The following is a 25,125-nucleotide window of genomic DNA, read 5'->3' on the forward strand; positions in this document are numbered from 1 at the left end:
TTTCATGTTTCTAATAGGGATAGATGATGTAGAGGGTTACATTTATTTCATGTTTCTAATAGGGATAGATGATGTAGAGGGTTACATTTATTTCATGTTTCTAATAGGGATAGATGATGTAGAGGGTTACATTTATTTCATGTTTCTAATAGGGATAGATGATGTAGAGGGTTACATTTATTTCATGTTTCTAATAGGGATAGATGATGTAGAGGGTTACATTTGCCAACATTGCCAGCCAGTGTAGATTTAAACAAATTACATTAATTTATCAAATCGACTGGGCTTGGATGATAGTCTAATTCAAAGTTAATCATAATATTTTATAATGAAAAATCCACACATGCTAACAGTGTAGTATAGATTAACACCCTAATTTAGACTCATATGGACATTTACATCTTGGAAAAAAGTCAGGAGTCGAAAAATAGTTTTGGGAAATGTGCAGCGGTGACAATGTTTACTAAGCGGGTTGGCAGCTAAATGTGGGTACGTTCTCCAAGTAACACAACCACTTGGTGTACAATGTCGTATGAGAATAAGCAATCACGGACTATTTGAAATGAGTTGATCCACCCACGTAAACAACTCAAAAGATTTTCTGATACAGAAAAAATATACAATGTGGCCAATGCATAGGGGAAGATAAAAATGTCTCCCAATTCATCTTTTTAATAACAATTTCCATCATTTCAAGACACCGATTTGCTCTGATTTCCTTGGGGGAAAGGTTATATAACAAAATAAATCTATACGGTTGTTTCCATGGAGATGGTTGAAAAGGTGAGTACAACATGCACCATTATGATTGCAGTAATCAACAAATATTCCCATCATTCTAAAATGGCACACTATCCCCTGTATACTATAAGGAATTAGAGTGCCACTTGGGGATGCTACCGTTGTTTCGACAAAGACCTAAAAACACGTGGCTATGTTAGAAATATCTCTTGTGACTGAAGCAACTGTCAAATACTCAAAAAGGCTCTGCCTGAGAACATCAGTTTGAAGCAAAAAAAAAAGTACTAATAAAATACTCATCTTTTCCATCTTTATATCCGTTGCTGATAAAGTCATTTGTAATAAAGTATATGTTACTATTATTTACTTTCTTAAAAATCTGAAGCAGTTTCTATCGTGGCATTTTGACACAAAATATCCTCTTGGATATTTACACGGGAAATAAACTTTCTCAAGCATTAAAAACAAGCTTATATTATGGGTTTGCAACAGCATAAAAACAACTTTGTAGAAATAAGGGAGATACATAATTGCATAGCAGATTAGGACATAACTGAACAGTAACTGAGCTTTATTTTTTGGTATGGTGCGGTAGGTTTGCTGTGTACTGACGTTCCCCTCTGTATATATACATAATGAAGTATTTCCATTTCAAGTCTGTTCATATTTTCACTCATCCACAGTAGAGAACAGTTTAGTCTCTGCACTGTAAGTCCGTAGGAGTCTTTCCAAGAAAACGATTATACTTTGTCAAAAGTGCCATTTTGCTACATTTATCAGCTGATCCATGGTCTGTCACTGAACACTTACACACACACACACACACACACACACACGTGTTAGACACCCCAACAGCTTTCAGATACTGTGAGTTTTGGTCACATGGACACAGACACCCGCAGGGGGATAGACTTGAAAGTAAAAACGCGCGAGAAAAAAAAAAAAAAATGATGCACTCAAGTTTTATCTGCGTTTTGACATTCCAGCTGGTAAAGCTTTGAAAAGAACAAGCACCATTAGGAAAAGGCCTCCAATGTCCTCCGCTGGGGAGAGAGTTCAGCAGTTTCACCTCGACTCTGCGCTCCCACAATACGCATGAGAGACAAAACTACATTCAGGCTCTCGCCACTGTTCACAGTCAGTTCACAGTCACTGAAATGTTTTCAGGCTTCGTTTTGCGTTAGTCTCTTTAGTCCTTTCCTCTCTCGTGGGTCAAACGTCTGTTAGTAGGCAAGACACGGGCCTAGTTTTTAATTATTATTATTTTTTTAAAATCATTGAGTCCAAAGTCCGAGCACAATATATAAATATACATTTTTAGGAAAACAAGTCTCTTTCATGTTTTTGCCCAACTGAATGGCCAGGAGGGTCCTCACCGCTTCTGCTGTGCGTAGACGGGGTGCGCTAGCGTAACATTCAGAGAGTCATTGTGCTGGACCAGTGACGTGTGCTGATAGTGGAGGACCAGTTCTTTGAGCGAGTTGTACAGGTTGTAAGGTTCGGCGAAGCCAAACCCTGAGGGCGTCTTGTTGATGACACAGTGCTTCACCTCACCTTCCACACTGGAGAGGAGAGACGGAGAAGGAGAGAAACGTCAAGTCATATTCTATTAGGTCAGGTTGTACTTTTTCGTTCCCAGCACTAGGGCACACCTGACTCTACGACTTGACTAATCATCAAGCCCTTGGTCACACAAGGTTCACTCTAGACATGGTTGAGCTGCAGTGTCTACACCTGTTCCTGTAAAGTCTACAGTCTCTGAATTTGTGTTTGCAGTGCCAACGTCAATGTGCTGAACAGTGTAGGAGCAAACAGCTTGACTTCAGGTTGAGGTAAACAGAAAGGGTGCAGTGCAGCACAGTCTGATCCTTCAAGGGAACACTGTCAAGCTACAGCCGTACAAACGCAGAGGTAAATTACATTGCATCAGTAACCAAATGCTGGTAGGGTCAGTTCAGGATCAGGTAGATGCTTATATGACTATACGACAAAGGTAGAATGAGGTCTTTATACGTACACAACACTGCAGGCATAGCATCCTGCCTTGCTGCTGTCTCGGACCAGGAATGTTCCGTCCCTCTTCCCCCGGAGGAGGGCCTCAGCCTGCAGCCGGTTGATGTTGCCCAGCTTCCAGGAGCGCTCGTCGTGGTGTGGGAGGTCCTCATCGTCATCCACCATGGAGTATTGACTGGAGAACATAGATGGACGGAGGGAGTTAGGCACTTAAAGTTTGAAATCGAATGGCAAACTATGATTCCCTGTTGCTTGTCCCATAACTTTGCCAACGATGCCAGGAACATAAAAATGTATGGAAGGTCAGTCTATAATACTCACTCTTCCGTGTTCTCGTTCTTGATTTCCAGCCACTCGTTGAGCTTCTTCTGCCTGACACCCTTCTGGGTCAACCACCTGGAATACAAGGACCGATTAGAAACCGGTAGTATCGAGACCTTTACAAGACGTTCCCATCACCAGAAAAGTAAAGTTGAATTGATTTGAAACCAGGAGGTGATACTTACATGAGGTACTGATCCCTGGTCTTGCGGAGCTGGATGAGGTCGGGCTTGATGCTGTTCATCCGTTTGTCGATCTCTCGGTAGTCAGCGGCCTGCTTCTTCAGATCCTCCTCCAGACGCCGCTTGCTGTCCACGATCTCACTGATACGAGACTTCAGCTTCTCATAGTTGCCCATGATCCTGAGGAAAACAATAACTCACTTATGAAGCATTAAGAAGTTGATCAGATAAGAAAACAACGTGTCCAAATTGTATTTTTGGGGCAGTTTTTTTTTTGGGGGGGTCTAGATCAAGCCCTTACCTCTGGATCTCCTTGTCATTGCCTTCCCTCCTGAACTTTTCAATGTACTCTTTGCTGTACCGCTCTTGCGTTTGGCACTGCTCCTCGAAGATCTTGATGGTTTCGTTGAAGGCTTCGATAGCTGTCCTCTTCATTTGGATTTCCTGGGACGTCCTGGTGTACTCCTCGTAGAGGCGGTCGTACTCTCGGTTTTTCTCCTGGTACTGCTGGTGGTACTCATGGAGCTTCTTCCCCACAGCCTCGATGTTGTCCTCCTTCACCACCTGATCCTGAGAAGGGGAGGCGAAGAAATGGAGTAGAGCTGTAGATCTACATTTGCCAAGGCTTTTGAGCTATGACCGCATTGTGTGAAAAGTCCTAAACAAATGAAATGATCATGCTGACGGTTACCTGCTGGTGTTTGGAGACGGGGAACTGCAGCTTGACGTCGAGCTTGGGGTTGTATTGGGCCAGCGACTCGTTGCGGTAGTGGTTGATGAGCTCCACCACTGAGTTGAAGGTCAGGGGGTCCGAAAAGCCATATTTCCCATCCCGGTGGAATATCTTGATCAGCTTATTGTTACCCCCTTTTCTGTAAGTGGAGACCAATAGGGAGGGGGGACCAAATTAAAATGAAATACTCAACAAACACTAGTTATAGAGGATGTGCGATGTGAGGGAAAAACACTTACCTCAACGTGAGCGTGTAGTCGCCGTGCATCTTGGTGGAGGCATCACGGACCAGGAACGTACCGTCGGCCGTGTCCCTCAGCTTCTCGTTGACCTCCTCGCGGGAGATGTCTCCCCAGTACCATTCGCCGTCCTGCAGCGCCATGTTGTTGTTCATACCGTTGTTAGTGACAGCAGGGGCTGCGGGTTTGGGCGGCTTGGGAGGTAGGGCTGTATTGTTCGAGAGGGGAGAGAGAGGGCTGCTTAGTTCATGTGATGATGATACAGTCAATTGCCTATTGCATTAAACAGGAGCATACCGTTATCAGGAGTGATGTCACTCCTGGCATAGTCTATATAATGTAATGCCAGTATGCCAGGGGGGAGCTGAAAGGGGTTGTAGAAATATATATATTACTCTCTAGCTGCGAGTGGAAAATATAATTCCATTTGCTTAGTGGACGATCAAGAGCGTCTGTGGCAGTTAGAACAGTGGGAGGATACGGCTTTCTCCCTCCAATCCTTTCCACTTGATTACATTGGGCTGAATGAATACCACTGGTCTCCAACATTGAGAGAGAGAGCAAGAGAGAGAGCGCAAGTGAGAGAGAGAGAGAGGAGAAAAAAAAGGAGTGAGTAAGGGAGAATGGATTACATTCAAGAAAGAAAAAAGAGCCCCCTTCACTCCTCTGTGTTGGGACCTAACCATAAATCGCAACAACGAGAAATCAACCCCATCTGTTGCCCCAATTACGTCGCACACAGATAATCTCTGCCTTTCTGCAAAACGGCCACAAAAAAAGAGAAAAAAATAAATGACACTGCATAATTTCAGACCTAAATGGAGCGCAGATTTGGGCCTGCAGCTCAAATGCAAAAAAAAAAAACTGTAAACCATTGCAGAATCATCCTGTAAATCATATAACTCAGGCACATATCCACCAATATAACTGTCTGTAGAGAAACCAATGAACACACCAAGCTCCAGGGACAGAAAAAAAACCCTCAGACATCACCACGTTACGGTGAACACATCTAGTCCCTTCTCTTCCAAATGGGTTCTTCTTTAGCAACAGCATTCTCCCTAACGCAGATCTAGTCCCTTCTCTTCCAAATGGGTTCTTCTTAGCAACAGCATTCTCCCTAACGCAGATCTAGTCCCTTCTCTTCCAAATGGGTTCTTCTTAGCAACAGCATTCTCCCTAACGCAGATCTAGTCCCTTCTCTTCCAAATGGGTTCTTCTTTAGCAACAGCATTCTCCCTAACGAAGATCTAGTCCCTTCTCTTCCAAATGGGTTCTTCTTTAGCAACAGCATTCTCCCTAACGCAGATCTAGTCCCTTCTCTTCCAAATGGGTTCTTCTTAGCAACAGCATTCTCCCTAACGCAGATCTAGTCCCTTCTCTTCCAAATGGGTTCTTCTTAGCAACAGCATTCTCCCTAACGGAGATCTAGTCCCTTCTCTTCCAAATGGGTTCTTCTTAGCAACAGCATTCTCCCTAACGCAGATCCCCCCCACCCCCATTCCTATTTCATGCTGCTAGCACTCAGAATCAATAAGCCCTAATCGCTGCATTGGAATGGTTAATCACACCAGTGACTCAGGCTCACTCGATATAGCTGCCACTCTTTCAGAGGAGCAGGCAGGAGGGAGCTGAGCTGGAATGGCAGAAGGCTATTTTTAAACCTACTTAGAGCTGCTTCACTCTCTTTGTTCCCCATCTGCCTGCTGTCCTGCTGCAGCGTACCTCAGACTTCAACTTAGCAGGAGAGACACCGAGCCATGGGCATAATATACATATTTATAACATGAGCCATATCCATGGCGATGGAATAATGTATAAAATGGGCTGTTCCCTTTCGCTGGATTTCTCCAACTGGTTGCAGCGGTGCATCCACAGATCCAGGTGATCAGAGATGGCCAGAGGGTATGGCAATGCAGGCAGTAGTTTTGGGCAGACAGTCATGGTGACATTTCACCGCCACCAGAACTCACCATTTGCCTTCGGGACTTCCTGTGCTGCTGCTGCTAGCCTTAGACCATCGTACCCCCTGCCAAACAATGTCTCGGCACGCATTGAGACAGACGTGTCATGCAACACCCAGCGTTAATGAGCTAAGTCAGTTTGCCTACCTGGAGGGTCCATCTCTAGGTAAAATAAAGGTTCAGAATCGGGTCTCAGACAAGAGTCCTCCAAATCCTCCCATGTTTCAGAGACAGCCTTGTTGCACATTTGAATGATACGATCGTAATGCGTTCTGAATGGAGCCCTGCTCTCTTCGTACGACCACCTCGAAAACCCATTTTAAAAAGCCGTCTTTAAAGGCAAGCTTGCCTGCTTCCTTGCTCAGTAATGTGTTACATCACTTACCACAGCCAATTGCGCGGGGGGGGACTGTCAACAACAACTCCTGCATCTTTCATTTCCTGAAAGCGATGATGTCATTTTGAAGTTGCTGCTGCTATCCCTCAATGTGCACAGTCCATGTAGTGCAGATCAGTGTCTATATAGACTAGAACATAAACAGGCTAAAATAGCCCTATAATAATCTGTTTAGCACACAGCATCCTTTCCAGAGATAGATCCGACTATAGCTGCTGTGAACATCTTCTCATAGCTCTAACGCAGTTGGAGTGAAACGAATCTGCAGCCTTCTCTCTTTCTCTCCTGCTCTGTAGCTCTCAGCCCTCCCTCCCGCAAGGTTGCTCAATCCCTCCCCCCCGCGCGTGTCGTATACCGGTTTAGTCCAGCCCACTGTTGGCACAGAGACAAAACCAGCTCTGCTGCTGCTGCTGCGGCACGTAGGCAGGCCAGGCAGAGCAGCTCCACTACACATCCTAAAGCCTTTGCCCCGGTCACAGCCACCCACTTACCACCACCAGTCACCCGGAGGCTCCAAAATACACCAGTAATTCTCAGGGGGGATTATTGGGAGGAAGAGGGGGGAATGGAGTCTTTCCAAAGGCAGCTTGGGAATGATGAAATAGGCCACATTGACTGAAAGTATACCAGATAAAAGCTTATCGGAGTGATAAGGACGGCAGTTTACCTGGGTATGACCTTTTAAAGGGCATGTGATCTCGTTTAAAAAGAACAGCTAGCTACATGTACGCACTAAATAGTCAAATAGTAAAAGTAAAGAAAAACCCGACATTATTCAACTTGTGCTTCATATTCATGGGCTTATTTATTTTTTGCTCGATAGTAAAATCATATTCCGATTGAGGCCTCTAAAATTGCCTCAAACGGTACCGTCGAAATTGAAAATTCTGCACTGTTGTCCCTAGATAAATCCGCGTGCCGTCCTGACCACACAGAAAGGCGGCAGGGTGATCTATGGGGCCTGTATGAACCAACCGTGTCTAAAAGTACAGCAGCGGAGAGCGAGCGAGCGATGGCTCGAGGAAAACCTGTTCTCTTGACAGCTCCAGGAGATATACATTTAAAAAAAAAAAAAACCTGTCAGTCTCGTTTCTGTCCCATAGCCTGCTCCACTGTTACCCAGCACGTTTTCCATTTTCTATCTGGCCTATTCATCTATGTAGAAAATTCATTGTCTCAAGGTTTTGCTGAAGCCCTCGCATTAGCAATAAACCCTTTAAACTTATCCAGTGTGTCAGATTTGCAACGATTCAAGATCTCAAACTTACGTTGCAAGTTGTGCATGTTCTGGTATAAGGCACCAGTGGTGTCTCTTTTGTTTAATTCTCCCAATAACGGTGTGTAAAATCCAGACGGACAGAGCTCTAGATAGAAAACTCAAGTCCTTCTGAAAATGTCCATTCCGTGGCTTCAACAAGATTATTTTACTGTGGTTCTTAGAGAGGTGACGGGTCCGTTCAGCGGTACTTAATGAAATCCAGGTAATCCGGTAACTCTCTGGCTTGGAGGCAGGTGCCCGACTGCCTGGCTTGCTCCTTGATCTGACACAGGTGGTGTAACAGTGAGAGGGCTGCGTGCCTCTCTGTACAGCTCCCCCTCCCTCCCTCCCTCCCGCCCTCCCTCTCTAAATGTTATGCCAGGCTGAGGAGGGCTGTGCGAGTGGGGACCGCTGGTTAAAGAGGAACTGCCTTCAAAAAGCAACAAAACCCTTTGAAAAACGACCTATGTGGCATCGATATGAGTCAGAAACTGTTATTCTAGTGCCAAAATTTACCTCAAGGTGTAAATAGGATAATTTTGGTCACAACAGGTATATGAAGGTTGGGCAGTGATTTGACGATTTACATTTCCCCACTAACACGGGGTGAACAGCTGCAGTGATTGCTCTGTATCCAATAGCACAGACAGTGAGACAGACCTGCCCAATAGCCAGACCTTGTTTACACATTGTTTACACATCGCAAATCTTTTAACTTGAGAAATACTGCGCCCATACATGTAAAATAGCTCAACTAAAACATTGTCCAAGAAAATAGTCAAAATTAATGACAGATTTCTTGAGTTACATTAGATTCATTCAGGGGGTTTTGAGGAATAGGAAATAGGCTCCTTCCAAGACTGAAATGTCCTTTTTCTAATGAGCAACAGAAAAGCACACGTGCTAATCGGCGTGTTCAGTGGCTCTAATGATTAGCTGAGCTGCTGCCTTGCTGTTGACCCTGCCTGCCCACTCTGAAACCTGGCCCTAGTGCCGACCGAAGGGGGTCAGTCTTATGATTAACTTGCACAGGTTCAAATATTTGCTGAGCTGGGCACTTTGGGGGCTGGGAGGGGTGTGTGGAAGGAGCCAGCGGGGAGGGGGTTAGAAGGGTAGAGGGGAGAGCAGTGTGGGCCTAGGAAGTAGGAGCAGCCGCCAGGCTAACGCCTCAATCTCACCTACAGTGTCATTGGGAGGGGTGTGTGGAAGGAGCCAGCGGGGAGGGGGGGTTAGAAGGGTAGAGGGGAGAGCAGCCGCCGGGCTAACGCCTCAATCTCACCTACAGTGTCATTGCATCAATGATGCGTAAATTCATTCCGCAGTCAAACATTTTCAATATGAAACATTTGTGGATGTGTGTGTGTAACAAAAGTTCAATATTTCGCCTTTATCCTACTATTTCTGTCCAGTTGACGCATACAATTTCATACGTGTTGAATAAATTCAACATACGCGCCACGCAGAATGCACTGAAACGGCAAGGCATTGGTTGGTGCAAGGCAAACGCAGCGCTCCCTTGGAAATGAATGTACTTCTGGTGTACCAAAACACAATGACGCTGTCGGTCTGATCGTGGTGTAACAAGAGGTGCTCTGTGGAACGGACCGAGTTTCCAGCCAACCAAATCTAAGTGGCCTCTGGCTGCTTACTTAAAAATAGGCTCCCAGTAACTGGAAGGAGGCATACAGACACGCACACAGACAGACTATCATTCAGAGAAACACGTATTTGCAGACAGTACACATACCCACACTTTCGTAGAAAGTCTCACACGTGCTCTCAAAAGATCCACACGTGTGGTGTTAAACACAACTGAATGCCAAACTGCTCCCCTCCGAGTCCAACCTACCTGGCATGTATGTATGTTTCACAAGTGTCGGTGCATGGCACATAGTGTGTGTGTGTGTGTGTTCGACACAGGAAGGGACCTGGCTGTTTCAGCAGAGAGAGAAGTCAAAGCGTGCGGTGTTGAGTGTTCGTGCTCGTCCTTGCCCACCAGCCCGCCCACCTCCCCCGTCGGCCCATTGCTCCTGCAGGTGTGAACTACAGACAGCAGCGAGATGTTAGAAATAGGCCCCGACAGATCAAACTTTTTAAAACAGTGACAGCCAGGCAATGGGCCCCCGGGCTGCCTAAAGGCTGTTTCAACAAGCAACTGTAAGAACACAACCGTGCCACGCAACATTGTGCACTCCTACACGAGAACGCTAGCTTAGTCCACACCCCACCGATTATGCAAAATATATATAAATAAATAAATAAATATCATAGCTTTTCCCACAATATGGTTTTATTCCATCACAACCTGAATTTATGAGATGTTCTTTCGTTCTCAGTGTATTTCTGGCCACGGTACAAAGTCTTACATAATTAAAATCGATGGTTCTTCTGTGCACAGCACGTTTGATGGAATCCACCTAAAAAACCTGCTTACATCAACTATTCACTTTGATCTCAACAAGCCACTGATTTCCTGTTCAAAAGGGGAAGGTGGCTCTACCCTCGGCACCAAACCAAAAATTAACACAAGCCCTTCTTACACAACACAGTATAAGATCCCATTATTGACACTATGGCTAAAAGGGACACTTTAGGATGTTGGCAATTAAGTTATCTGCTTCCCCAGAGTCACATGAACTTGTGGATACAATTAAGTAGAACCCTATTCCCTATATAGTGCACTACTTTAGACCAGAACCCTATAGAACCCTATTCCCTACTCTGCTTCCTCAGAGTCACATGAACTTGTGGATACAATTAAGTAGAACCCTATTCCCTATATAGTGCACTACTTTAGACCAGAACCCTATAGAACCCTATTCCCTACTCTGCTTCCCCAGAGTCACATGAACTTGTGGATACAATTAAGTAGAACCCTATTCCCTATATAGTGCACTACTTTAGACCAGAACCCTATAGAACCCTATTCCCTACTCTGCTTCCTCAGAGTCACATGAACTTGTGGATACAATTAAGTAGAACCCTATTCCCTATATAGTGCACTACTTTAGACCAGAACCCTATAGAACCCTATTCCCTACTCTGCTTCCCCAGAGTCACATGAACTTGTGGATACAATTAAGTAGAACCCTATTCCCTATATAGTGCACTACTTTAGACCAGAACCCTATAGAACCCTATTCCCTACTCTGCTTCCCCAGAGTCACATGAACTTGTGGATACAATTAAGTAGAACCCTATTCCTATATAGTGCACTACTTTAGACCAGAACCCTATAGAACCCTATTCCCTACTCTGCTTCCCCAGAGTCACATGAACTTGTGGATACAATTAAGTAGAACCCTATTCCCTATATAGTGCACTACTTTAGACCAGAACCCTATAGAACCCTATTCCCTACTCTGCTTCCTCAGAGTCACATGAACTTGTGGATACAATTAAGTAGAACCCTATTCCCTATATAGTGCACTACTTTAGACCAGAACCCTATAGAACCCTATTCCCTACTCTGCTTCCCCAGAGTCACATGAACTTGTGGATACAATTAAGTAGAACCCTATTCCCTATATAGTGCACTACTTTAGACCAGAACCCTATAGAACCCTATTCCCTACTCTGAACTTGTGGATACCATTTCTGTGTCTCTGCATCCTGTATGAAGGATGTTAGAAGTAGTTTTGCGAGCCAATGCTAACTGGCGTTAGTGCAACGACTGGAATTCCATGGGTATCTAACTAACAGTTATGCAAATTGCAGAAACATTGAAGTGGTATCCACGAGTTCATCCCAATCCCTTTATCCCTGCAGCCTTAGCCGAAGATAGTGCTTTTGGAAAGTATTCAGACCCCTTGACTTGTTTCACATTTTATTCAAAAATGTCATTTTATTTGATTCTAAAATTGATTCAATAGTTCTTTCCCCCCTCATCAATCAACACACAATATCCTATAATGACAAAGCCAAAACAGGTTTATAGACATTTTAGCAAAAACAAAAAACAAACCTGAAATATCACATTTACATACGTATTCAGACCCTTCACTCAGTACTTTGTTGAAGTACCTTTGGCAGCGATTAGAGGCTTGACTCTTCTTGGGTATGACGCTACAAGCTTGGCACACCTGTATTTGGGGAGTTTCTCCCATTCTGCTCTGCAGATCCTTTCAAGCTCTGTAAGATTGGATGGGGAGCGTCACTGCACAGTTATTTTCAGGTCTCTCCAGAGAAGTGGGTTCAAGTCCGGGCTCTGGCTGGGCCACTTGAGGACATTGAGAGACCTGCGTTGTCTTGGCTGTGTGATTAGGGTCGTAGTCCTGTTGGAAGGTGGACCTCCGCCTGAGGTTCTGAGCCATCTGGAGCAGTTTGTCATCAAGGATCTCTGTACTTTGCTCCATTCATCTTTCCCTTGATCCTGACTAGTCTCCCAGTCCCTGCCTCTGAAAAACATCCCCACAGCATGATGCTGCCACCACCATGCTACACCGTAGGGTTTTGGCCAGGTTTCCTCCAGAAGTGACGATTGGCATTCAGGCCAAAATAGTTCAATCTTCGTTTCATCAGAGAATCTTGTTCCTCATTGTCAGAGTCCTTTAGGTTCCTTTTGGCAAACTACAAGCAGGCCGTCATGTGCCTTTTACAGAGGAGTGGCTTCCGTCTGGCCACCATAAAGGCCTGATTGGTGGGGTGCTGTAGAGATTGTTGTCCTTCTGGAAGGTTCTCCCATCTCCAAAGAGGAACTCTAAAGCTTTGTCAGAGTGACAATTGGGTTCTTGATCACCTCCCTGACCAAGGCCCTTGGTCTAGGAAGAGTCTTGGTGGTTCCTAACTTCTTCCATTTAAGAATGGAGGAGGCCACTGTGTTCAGGTGGACTCCAATCAAGTTGTTGAAACATCGATGATCAATGGAAACAGGATGTCATTATGGGGTATTGATAAGGATTTGAAATGATTTAATCAATTTTAGAACAAGGCTGTAAAGTAACACCATGTGGAAAAAGGGGTCTGCATACTTTCGGAATACACTATATATATATTTAGCAATTTGCATAACTGTTAGTTAGATACCATGGACTTCCAGTCATTGAGCTAAAGGTAGTTAGCATTGACTCGCAAAAGTGCCTCTAACATACTGGACAGAGGGGAAGCTCATCTGACTCCGGGGGAAGTAGATAAAGAGGCTCATTACCAAAATCTCAGGAGAATGCTTTGCAGGTTCCAACGCTAAGTATACACGAAGCAAACCAAATGCTAGGTTCCAACGCTAAGTATACACGAAGCAAACCAAATGCTAGGTTCCAACGCTAAGTATACACGAAGCAAACCAAATGCTCGGTTCCAACGCTAAGTATACACGAATCAAACCAAATGCTAGGTTCCAACGCTAAGTATACACGAATCAAACCAAATGCTAGGTTCCAACGCTAAGTATACACGAAGCAAACCAAATGCTAGGTTCCAACGCTAAGTATACACGAAGCAAACCAAATGCTAGGTTCCAACGCTAAGTATACACGAATCAAACCAAATGCTAGGTTCCAACGCTAAGTATACACGAAGCAAACCAAATGCTAGGTTCCAACGCTAAGTATACACGAATCAAACCAAATGCAGGCTTTAAAATGTATATTTTAATATTGCTATGTAGTCATTTGTTTGTGCACAGTGCAGTGTGATTATGCAGTCTTAACTGTCTATAACTCATTACAGCACATGAACGTAAATCTCTTTCACAGAGGCAGGGATGGGCATTAGTTTCTTTAGCTTTAAATATAGAACTGAGATACAGAGACAGTCACTCTGGAGCTCTGCATACACCCCCAACCAGAAGAGCATACTACATGCTGAATAACAGAAGAGAGGAATGTGTGTTTTCTGACCTGGAGCAGCCTGGGCTTCTGTCCATTCGCTGGTCACAAGGGTCTCGATGATCTTGATGTGAGCATCTGGGCTGGGCTCACAGCTGATGATGTGAACAAGTAGAAGAAAGAAGAAAAAAGGACGAAATGAAAGTCAAATTGATCCGGTGATTTTCCAGGCAGCTGACTGGCCCTGCTTCTCTGGTCTCCCTGGTCTCTCTCTCGGTCTCTAACCAGGCTCCTTTAATTGCTACATCACAGCTAGCAAATAGAAAAGCTTCCCAACCTAATCCTTTCACAGCCAATCAGTCAGCGCGTCAGTCAGCCAGCGTGCGTCAGTCAGTCAGTCAGTCAGCCAGCGTGCGTCAGTCAGTCAGTCAGCCAGCGTGCGTCAGTCAGTCAGTCAGCGTGCGTCAGTCAGTCAGCCAGCGTGCGTCAGTCAGTCAGCCAGCGTGAGCGTCAGTCAGTCAGCCAGCGTGCGTCAGTCAGTCAGCCAGCGTCGTCAGTCAGTCAGCCAGCGTGCGTCAGTCAGTCAGCCAGCGTGCGTCAGTCAGTCAGCCAGCGTGCGTCAGTCAGTCAGCCAGCGTGCGTCAGTCAGTCAGCCAGCGTGCGTCAGTCAGTCAGTCAGCCAGCGTGCGTCAGTCAGCCAGCCAGCGTGCGTCAGTCAGCCAGCGTGCGTCAGTCAGCCAGCCAGCCAGCGTACGTCAGCCAGCCAGCGTCGTCAGTCAGCCAGCCAGCGTGCGTCAGTCAGCCAGCCAGCGTGCGTCAGTCAGCCAGTGAGCCAGCGTGCGTCAGTCAGCCAGCCAGCGTGCGTCAGTCAGCCAGCCAGCGTCGTCAGTCAGCCAGCCAGCGTCGTCAGTCAGCCAGCCAGCGTGCGTCAGTCAGCCAGCCAGCGTGCGTCAGTCAGCCAGCCAGCGTGCGTCAGTCAGCCAGCCAGCGTCGTCAGTCAGCCAGCCAGCGTGCGTCAGTCAGCCAGCCAGCGTGCGTCAGTCAGCCAGCCAGCGTGCGTCGTCGGTCAGCCAGCGTGCGTCAGTCGGTCAGCCAGCGTGCGTCAGTCGGTCGGCCAGCCAGCGTCAGTCGGTCGGCCAGCCAGCGTCAGTCGGTCGGCCAGCCAGCGTCAGTCAGTCGGCCAGCCAGCGTGCGTCAGTCAGTCGGCCAGCCAGCGTCGTCAGTCAGTCGGCCAGCCAGCGTCGTCAGTCAGTCGGCCAGCCAGCGTGCGTCAGTCAGTCGGCCAGCCAGCGTGCGTCAGTCAGTCGGCCAGCCAGCGTCGTCAGTCAGTCGGCCAGCCAGCGTGCGTCAGTCAGTCGGTCAGCCAGCGTGCGTCAGTCAGTCGGTCAGCCAGCGTGCGTCAGTCAGCGTGCGTCGGTCGGTCAGCCAGCGTCGTCAGTCAGCGCCGCGTCGGTCAGCCAGTCAGCCAGCGTCGTCAGTCGGTCGGTCAGCCAGCGTCGTCAGTCGGTCGGTCAGCCAGCGTCGTCAGTCGGTCGGTCCGCCAGCGTCCGTCAGTCAGTCGGTCAGCCAGCGTCGTCAGTCGGGTCAGCCAGCGTGCGTCAGTCGGTCAGCCAGCGTCGTCAGTCGGTCAGCCAGCGTGCGTCCGTCGGTCAGCCAGCGTGCGTCCGTCGGTCAGCCAGCGTCGTCAGTCGGTCAGCCAGCGTGCGTCAGTCGGTCAGCCAGCGTGCGTCCGTCGGTCAGCCAGCGTGCGTCCGTCGGTCAGCCAGCGTCGTCCGTCGGTCAGCCAGCGTCGTCAGCCAGCCAGCGTGCATCAGCCAGCCAGCGTGCATCAGCCAGCGTGCGTCAGTCAGCCAGCCAGCCAGCCAGCGTCGTCAGTCAGTCAGTCAGCCAGCCAGCGTGCGTCAGTCAGTCAGTCAGTCAGTCAGCGTCGTCAGCCAGCCAGCCAGCGTGCGTCAGCCAGCCAGCCAGCGTCGTCAGTCAGCCAGCCAGCGTCGTCAGCCAGCCAGCCAGCGTCGTCAGCCAGCCAGCCAGCGTCGCGTCAGCCAGCCAGCCAGCGTGCGTCAGCCAGCCAGCCAGCGTCGTCAGCCAGCCAGCCAGCGTCGTCAGCCAGCCAGCCAGCGTCGTCAGCCAGCCAGCCAGCGTCGTCAGCCAGCCAGCCAGCGTCAGCGTCAGCCAGCCAGCCAGCGTCGTCAGTCAGCCAGCCAGCGTCGTCAGCCAGCCAGCCAGCGTCGTCAGCCAGCCAGCCAGCGTCGTCAGCCAGCCAGCCAGCGTCGTCAGTCAGCCAGCCAGCGTCGTCAGTCAGCCAGCCAGCCAGCGTCAGCCAGCCAGCCAGCGTGCGTCAGCCAGCCAGCCAGCGTCGTCAGCCACCCAGCCAGCGTCGTCAGCCACCCAGCCAGCGTGCGTCAGCCACCCAGCCAGCGTGTCGTCAGTCACCCAGCCAGCGTGCGTCAGCCACCCAGCCAGCGTGCGTCAGCCACCCAGCCAGCGTCGTCAGCCAGCCAGCCAGCGTGCGTCAGCCAGCCAGCCAGCGTGCGTCAGTCAGTCAGCCAGCGTGCGTCAGCCAGTCAGCCAGCGTGCGTCAGCCAGTCAGCCAGCGTGCGTCAGCCAGTCAGCCAGCGTGCGTCCGTCAGTCAGTCAGTCAGCGTGCGTCAGTCAGCCAACCAGCGTGCGTCAGCCAGCCAGCGTGCGTGCGTCAGTCAGTGTGCCTGTCTGTCTCTTCCACCCACCTGGCAGCCTGCTGTCTGAAGAGCACCGGGCTGAAGATCTCACCGAGCATGCGGGAGCTGAGCAGGTTCTTGGGTGCATTGTGACACACCCGGGACCAGTGGCGCAGCAGGCAGTGGAAGGTGAGCCAGTACTGGGCCGGAAGGCTGGGTGCGCTGGCGATGTGACGCAGCTGCTGGGCACACTCCTCAGGGCTCTGCACCTCTGTGGGACCAACACACACACACACATCACACACACGTCAGAGAAGAAGGAATGTCACAATGACAAAACCCTTCCAAAAGCTCCCTCAGTTGTAGCTACAGATGTGTGAGGCGAGCAGGCTTCCCTTCGACCAATGGGGTGGCGGGAATTAGAAATAAAGAGCCCTGTGTGCAGTTGGCAGGTTAGAAAACCGCTCGACAATGAGTGAGGAGTGCAAGGTACACTTGCAGATGATTGGCGAGATAAACCCTAAGGCTTATTTTAGTTGCTATTAACCACAGATATCCTGTCTCTGGCCATGTGACAGAACGATAATCCAGCGAGCACTGAAGAACAGAACAATGGGAGGGAGGGAGAAGGAGAGAACCCACGACAGATGTAGAGATACAGAGAAGGGAGGGAGAAGGAGAGAACCCACGACAGATGTAGAGATACAGAGAAGGGAGGGAGAAGGAGAGAGACAGATGTAGAGATACAGAGACCCACGACAGATGTAGAGATAGGAGGGAGGGAGAAGGAGAGAACCCAGACAGATGTAGAGATACAGAGTAGGGAGGAGGGAGAAGGAGAGAACCCACGACAGATGTAGAGATACAGAGAAGGGAGGGAGAAGGAGAGAACCCACGACAGATGTAGAGATACAGAGAAGGGAGGAGGGAGAAGGAGAGAACCCACGACAGATGTAGAGATACAGAGAAGGGAGGGGAGAAGGAGAGAACCCACGACAGATGTAGAGATACAGAGAAGGGAGGGAGGGAGAAGGAGAGAACCCACGACAGATGTAGAGATACAGAGAAGGGAGGGAGGGAGGGAGAAGGAGAGAACCCACGACAGATGTAGAGATACAGAGAAGGGAGGGAGGGAGGAGAAGGAGAGAACCCACGACAGATGTAGAGATACAGAGAAGGGAGGGGGGGGAGAAGGAGAGAACCCACGACAGATGTAGAGATACAGAGAAGGGAGGGAGGGAGAAGGAGAGAACCCACGACAGATGTAGAGATACAGAGAAGGGAGGGGGAGAAGGAGAGAACCCACGACAGATGTAGAGATACAGAGAGGGAGGGAGAAGGAGAGAACCCACGACAGATGTAGAGATACAGAGTAGGGAGGAGGAGAAGGAGAGAACCCACGACAGATGTAGAGATACAGAGAAGGGAGAAGGAGAGAACCCACGACAGATGTAGAGATACAGAGTAGGGAGGGAGGGAGAAGGAGAGAACCCACGACAGAGATGTAGAGATACAGAGAAGGGAGAAGGAGAGAACCCACGACAGATGTAGAGATACAGAGAAGGGAGGGAGAAGGAGAGAACCCACGACAGATGTAGAGATACAGAGAAGGGAGGGAGAAGGAGAGAACCCACGACAGATGTAGAGATACAGAGAAGGGAGGGAGGGAGAAGGAGAGAACCCACGACAGATGTAGAGATACAGAGAAGGGAGGGAGGGAGAAGGAGAGAACCCACGACAGATGTAGAGATACAGAGAAGGGAGAAGGAGAGAACCCACGACAGATGTAGAGATACAGAGAAGGGAGGGAGAAGGAGAGAACCCACGACAGATGTAGAGATACAGAGAAGGGAGGGAGGGAGAAGGAGAGAACCCACGACAGATGTAGAGATACAGAGAAGGGAGGGAGGGAGAAGGAGAGAACCCACGACAGATGTAGAGATACAGAGTAGGGAGGAGGGAGAAGGAGAGAACCCACGACAGATGTAGAGATACAGAGTAGGGAGGGAGGGAGAAGGAGAGAACCCACGACAGATGTAGAGATACAGAGAAGGGAGAAGGAGAGAACCCACGACAGATGTAGAGATACAGACAGGAGAAGGAGAAGGGAGAACCCAGGACAGATGAGAGAACCCACGACAGATGTAGAGATACAGAGAAGGGAGAAGGAGAGAACCCACGACAGATGTAGAGATACAGAGAAGGGAGGGAGAAGGAGAGAACCCACGACAGATGTAGAGATACAGAGAAGGGAGAAGGAGAGAACCCACGACAGATGTAGAGATACAGAGAAGGGAGAAGGAGAGAACCCACGACAGATGTAGAGATACAGAGAAGGGAGAAGGAGAGAACCCACGACAGATGTAGAGATACAGAGAAGGGAGAAGGAGAGAACCCACGACAGATGTAGAGATACAGAGAAGGGAGAAGGAGAGAACCCACGACAGATGTAGAGATACAGAGAAGGGAGAAGGAGAGAACCCACGACAGATGTAGAGATACAGAGAAGGGAGGGAGGGAGAAGGAGAGAACCCACGACAGATGTAGAGATACAGAGAAGGGAGGGAGGGAGAAGGAGAGAACCCACGACAGATGTAGAGATACAGAGAAGGGAGGGAGGGAGAAGGAGAGAACCCACGACAGATGTAGAGATACAGAGAAGGGAGGGAGGGAGAAGGAGAGAACCCACGACAGATGTAGAGATACAGAGAAGGGAGGGAGGGAGAAGGAGAGAACCCACGACAGATGTAGAGATACAGAGAAGGGAGGGAGGGAGAAGGAGAGAACCCACGACAGATGTAGAGATACAGAGAAGGGAGGGAGAAGGAGAGAACCCACGACAGATGTAGAGATACAGAGAAGGGAGGAGAAGGAGAGAACCCACGACAGATGTAGAGATACAGAGAGGGAGGGAGAAGGAGAGAACCCACGACAGATGTAGAGATACAGGAGAGAACCCACGAGATGTAGAGATACAGAGAGGGAGGGAGAAGGAGAGAACCCACGACAGATGTAGAGATACAGAGTAGGGAGGGAGGGAGAAGGAGAGAACCCACGACAGATGTAGAGATACAGAGAAGGGAGGGAGAAGGAGAGAACCCACGACAGATGTAGAGATACAGAGAAGGGAGGGAGAAGGAGAGAACCCACGACAGATGTAGAGATACAGAGAAGGGAGGGAGAAGGAGAGAACCCACGACAGATGTAGAGATACAGAGAAGGGAGGGAGGGAGGGAGAAGGAGAGAACCCACGACAGATGTAGAGATACAGAGAAGGGAGGGAGGGAGAAGGAGAGAACCCACGACAGATGTAGAGATACAGAGAAGGGAGGGAGGGAGAAGGAGAGAACCCACGACAGATGTAGAGATACAGAGAAGGGAGGGAGAAGGAGAGAACCCACGACAGATGTAGAGATACAGAGAAGGGAGAAGGAGAGAACCCACGACAGATGTAGAGATACAGAGAAGGGAGAAGGAGAGAACCCACGACAGATGTAGAGATACAGAGAAGGGAGAAGGAGAGAACCCACGACAGATGTAGAGATACAGAGAAGGGAGGGAGAAGGAGAGAACCCACGACAGATGTAGAGATACAGAGAAGGGAGGGAGAAGGAGAGAACCCACGACAGATGTAGAGATACAGAGAAGGGAGGGAGAAGGAGAGAACCCACGACAGATGTAGAGATACAGAGAAGGGAGGGAGGGAGAAGGAGAGAACCCACGACAGATGTAGAGATACAGAGAAGGGAGGGAGGGAGGGAGAAGGAGAGAACCCACGACAGATGTAGAGATACAGAGAAGGGAGGGAGGGAGAAGGAGAGAACCCACGACAGATGTAGAGATACAGAGAAGGGAGGGAGGGAAGGAGAGAACCCACGACAGATGTAGAGATACAGAGAAGGGAGGGAGGGAGAAGGAGAGAACCCACGACAGATGTAGAGATACAGAGAGGGAGGGAGGGAGAAGGAGAGAACCCACGACAGATGTAGAGATACAGAGAGGGAGGGAGGGAGAAGGAGAGAACCCACGACAGATGTAGAGATACAGAGAAGGGAGAAGGAGAGAACCCACGACAGATGTAGAGATACAGAGAAGGGGAGGGAGAAGGAGAGAACCCACGACAGATGTAGAGATACAGAGAAGGGAGGGAGAAGGAGAGAACCCACGACAGATGTAGAGATACAGAGAAGGAGGGAGAAGGAGAGAACCCACGACAGATGTAGAGATACAGAGAAAGGGAGAAGGAGAGAACCCACGACAGATGTAGAGATACAGAGAGATACAGAGAAGGGTAGAGATACAGAGAAGGGAGGGAGGGAGAAGGAGAGAACCCACGACAGATGTAGAGATACAGAGAAGGGAGAAGGAGAGAACCCACGACAGATGTAGAGATACAGAGAAGGAGGGAGGGAGGGAGAAGGAGAGAACCCACGACAGATGTAGAGATACAGAGAAGGGAGAAGGAGAGAACCCACGACAGATGTAGAGATACAGAGAAGGGAGGAGAAGGAGAAGAACCCACGACAGATGTAGAGATACAGAGAGGAGGGAGAAGGAGAGAACCCACGACAGATGTAGAGATACAGAGAAAGGGGAGAAGGAGAGAACCCACGACAGATGTAGAGATACAGAGAAGGAGGAGGGAGAAGGAGAGAACCCACGACAGATGTAGAGATACAGAGAAGGGAGGGAGGGAGAAGGAGAGAACCCACGACAGATGTAGAGATACAGAGAAGGGAGGGAGGGAGAAGGAGAGAACCCACGACAGATGTAGAGATACAGAGAAGGGAGGGAGGGAGAAGGAGAGAACCCACGACAGATGTAGAGATACAGAGAAGGGAGGGAGAAGGGAGAAGATGAGAGAACCCACGACAGATGTAGAGATACAGAGAAGGGAGGGGGAGAAGGAGAGAACCCACGACAGATGTAGAGATACAGAGAAGGGAGGGAGAAGGAGAGAACCCACGACAGATGTAGAGATACAGAGAAGGGAGGGAGAAGGAGAGAACCCACGACAGATGTAGAGATACAGAGAAGGGAGAGGGAGAGGGAGAGAACCCACGACAGATGTAGAGATACAGAGAAGGGAGGGAGAAGGAGAGAACCCACGACAGATGTAGAGATACAGAGAAGGGAGGGAGAAGGAGAGAACCACGACAGATGTAGAGATACAGAGAAGGGAGAAGGAGAGAACCCACGACAGATGTAGAGATACAGAGAAGGGAGGGAGAAGGAGAGAACCCACGACAGATGTAGAGATACAGAGAAGGGAGGGAGAAGGAGAGAACCCACGACAGATGTAGAGATACAGAGAAGGGAGAAGGAGAGAACCCACGACAGATGTAGAGATACAGAGAAGGGAGAAGGAGAGAACCCACGACAGATGTAGAGATACAGAGAAGGGAGAAGGAGAGAACCCACGACAGATGTAGAGATACAGAGAAGGGAGAAGGAGAGAACCCACGACAGATGTAGAGATACAGAGAAGGGAGGGAGGGAGAAGGAGAGAACCCACGACAGATGTAGAGATACAGAGAAGGGAGGGAGAAGGAGAGAACCCACGACAGATGTAGAGATACAGAGAAGGGAGAAGGAGAGAACCCACGACAGATGTAGAGATACAGAGAAGGAGAGAGGGAGAAGGAGAGAACCCACGACAGATGTAGAGATACAGAGAGGGAGGGAGGGAGAAGGAGAGAACCCACGACAGATGTAGAGATACAGAGAAGGGAGGGAGAAGGAGAGAACCCACGACAGATGTAGAGATACAGAGAAGGGAGGGAGAAGGAGAGAACCCACGACAGATGTAGAGATACAGAGAAAGGGAGGGAGAAGGAGAGAACCCACGACAGATGTAGAGATACAGAGAAGGGAGGGAGGGAGGGAGAAGGAGAGAACCCACGACAGATGTAGAGATACAGAGAAGGGAGGGAGGGAGAAGGAGAGAACCCACGACAGATGTAGAGATACAGAGAAGGGAGGGAGAAGGAGAGAACCCACGACAGATGTAGAGATACAGAGAAGGGAGGGAGGGAGAAGGAGAGAACCCACGACAGATGTAGAGATACAGAGTAGGGAGGGAGAAGGAGAGAACCCACGACAGATGTAGAGATACAGAGAGGAGGGGAGGGAGAAGGAGAGGACAGATGTAGAGATACAGAGAAGGGAGAAGGAGAGAACCCACGACAGATGTAGAGATACAGAGAAGGGAGGGAGAGGGGAGAAGGAGAGAACCCACGACAGATGTAGAGATACAGAGAGGGAGGGAGAAGGAGAGAACCCACGACAGATGTAGAGATACAGAGAAGGGAGGGAGAAGGAGAGAACCCACGACAGATGTAGAGATACAGAGAGGGAGGGAGAAGGAGAGAACCCACGACAGATGTAGAGATACAGAGAAGGGAGGGAGGGAGAAGGAGAGAACCCACGACAGATGTAGAGATACAGAGAAGGGAGAAGGAGAGAACCCACGACAGATGTAGAGATACAGAGAAGGGAGGGAGGAGAAGGAGAGAACCCAGACAGATGTAGAGATACAGAGAAGGAGGAGGGAGAAGGAGAGAACCCACGACAGATGTAGAGATACAGAGAAGGGAGGGAGAAGGAGAGAACCCACGACAGATGTAGAGATACAGAGAAGGGAGAAGGAGAACGACAGATGTAGAGATACAGAGAAGGGAGAAGGAGACAGATGTAGAGATACAGAGAAGGGAGAAGGAGAGAACCCACGACAGATGTAGAGATACAGAGAAGGGAGGAGGGAAAAGGAGAGAACCACGACAGATGTAGAGATACAGAGAAGGGAGGGAGAAGGAGAGAACCCACGACAGATGTAGAGATACAGAGAAGGGAGAAGGAGAGAACCCACGACAGATGTAGAGATACAGAGAAGGGAGAAGGAGAGAACCCACGACAGATGTAGAGATACAGAGAAGGGAGAAGGAGAGAACCCACGACAGATGTAGAGATACAGAGAAGGGAGAAGGAGAGAACCCACGACAGATGTAGAGATACAGAGAAGGGAGAAGAGAGAGACAGATGTAGAGATACAGAGAAGGGAGAAGGAGAGAACCCACGACAGATGTAGAGATACAGAGAAGGGAGGGAGAGAAGGAGAGAACCCACGACAGATGTAGAGATACAGAGAAAGGAGAAGGAGAGAACCCACGACAGATGTAGAGATACAGAGAGGAGGGAGGGAGAAGGAGAGAACCCACGACAGATGTAGAGATACAGAGAAGGGAGGGGAGAAGGAGAGAACCCACGACAGATGTAGAGATACAGAGAGGGAGGGAGGGAGAAGGAGAGAACCCACGACAGATGTAGAGATACAGAGAAGGGAGGAGAAGGAGAGAACCCACGACAGATGTAGAGATACAGAGAAGGGAGGGAGAAGGAGAGAACCCACGACAGATGTAGAGATACAGAGAAGGGAGGGAGGAGAAGGAGAGAACCCACGACAGATGTAGAGATACAGAGAAGGGAGGGAGGGAGAAGGAGAGAACCCACGACAGATGTAGAGATACAGAGGAGGGAGGGGGAGAAGGAGAGAACCCACGACAGATGTAGAGATACAGAGAAGGGGGAGGGAGAAGGAGAGAACCCACGACAGATGTAGAGATACAGAGAAGGGGAGAGAAGGAGAGAACCCACGACAGATGTAGAGATACAGAGAAGGGAGGGAGGGAGAAGGAGAGAACCCACGACAGATGTAGAGATACAGAGTAGGAGGAGGGAGAAGGAGAGAACCCACGACAGATGTAGAGATACAGAGAAGGGAGGGAGAAGAGAGAACCCACGACAGATGTAGAGATACAGAGAAGGAGGGAGAAGGAGAGAACCCACGACAGATGTAGAGATACAGAGAGGGAGGGAGGGAGGGAGAAGGAGAGAACCCACGACAGATGTAGAGATACAGAGAAGGGAGGGAGAAGGAGAGAACCCACGACAGATGTAGAGATACAGAGAAGGGGGAGGAGAAGGAGAGAACCCACGACAGATGTAGAGATACAGAGAAGGGGGAGGGAGAAGGAGAGAACCCACGACAGATGTAGAGATACAGAGAAGGGAGGGAGGGAGAAGGAGAGAACCCACGACAGATGTAGAGATACAGAGAGGGAGGGAGAAGGAGAGAACCCACGACAGATGTAGAGATACAGAGAAGGGAGGGAGGGAGAAGGAGAGAACCCACGACAGATGTAGAGATACAGAGAAGGAGAAGGAGAGAACCCACGACAGATGTAGAGATACAGAGAAGGGAGGGAGGGAGAAGGAGAGAACCCACGACAGATGTAGAGATACAGAGAAGGGAGGGAGGAGAAGGAGAGAACCCACGACAGATGTAGAGATACAGAGAAGGGAGGGAGGGAGAAGGAGAGAACCCACGACAGATGTAGAGATACAGAGAAGGAGGGAGGGAGAAGGAGAGAACCCACGACAGATGTAGAGATACAGAGAAGGGAGGGAGGGAGAAGGAGAGAACCCACGACAGATGTAGAGATACAGAGAAGGGGGGAGGGAGGGAGAAGGAGAGAACCCACGACAGATGTAGAGATACAGAGAAAGGGAGAAGGAGAGAACCCACGACAGATGTAGAGATACAGAGAAGGGAGGGAGAAGGAGAGATGACAGATGTAGAGATACAGAGAAGGAGAAGGAGAGAACCCACAGATGTAGAGATACAGATGTAGAGATACAGAGAAGGGAGGAGGGAGAAGGAGAGAACCCACGACAGATGTAGAGATACAGAGAAGGGAGGGAGGGAGAAGGAGAGAACCCACGACAGATGTAGAGATACAGAGAAGGGAGAAGGAGAGAACCCACGACAGATGTAGAGATACAGAGAAGGGAGAAGG

General features: G+C 49.2%; 1 protein-coding gene across 8 annotated transcripts in view; it reads right to left on the minus strand.

Moving 5' to 3' along the window:
* Positions 1–634: 634 nt before the first annotated feature.
* LOC118385486 (phosphatidylinositol 3-kinase regulatory subunit alpha-like) overlaps positions 635–25,125 on the minus strand; it is a 108,493-nt gene continuing 84,002 nt past the window's right edge. For 2 of the 8 annotated variants that reach the window (XM_052521463.1, XM_052521462.1), the window contains exons 6-14: positions 16,340–16,541; positions 13,686–13,768; positions 4,230–4,437; positions 3,949–4,129; positions 3,559–3,827; positions 3,261–3,437; positions 3,076–3,150; positions 2,759–2,929; positions 635–2,303 (exon numbers count right to left, since the gene is read on the minus strand). In XM_052521463.1, coding sequence (XP_052377423.1) covers positions 2,114–2,303; positions 2,759–2,929; positions 3,076–3,150; positions 3,261–3,437; positions 3,559–3,827; positions 3,949–4,129; positions 4,230–4,437; positions 13,686–13,768; positions 16,340–16,541 — 1,556 coding nt within the window. In that variant the 3' untranslated portion in view covers positions 635–2,113. Of the gene's footprint in view, positions 2,304–2,758; positions 2,930–3,075; positions 3,151–3,260; positions 3,438–3,558; positions 3,828–3,948; positions 4,130–4,229; positions 4,438–6,340; positions 6,507–6,578; positions 6,855–7,858; positions 8,144–13,685; positions 13,769–16,339; positions 16,542–25,125 lie in introns of those variants that run through there. The other 6 variants (XM_052521468.1, XM_052521466.1, XM_052521467.1 and 3 more) reach the window with 5 other exon arrangements.

This window comes from Oncorhynchus keta, chromosome 6 (assembly GCF_023373465.1).
Source record: "Oncorhynchus keta strain PuntledgeMale-10-30-2019 chromosome 6, Oket_V2, whole genome shotgun sequence".
NCBI classification, from domain to species: Eukaryota; Metazoa; Chordata; class Actinopteri; order Salmoniformes; family Salmonidae; genus Oncorhynchus; species Oncorhynchus keta.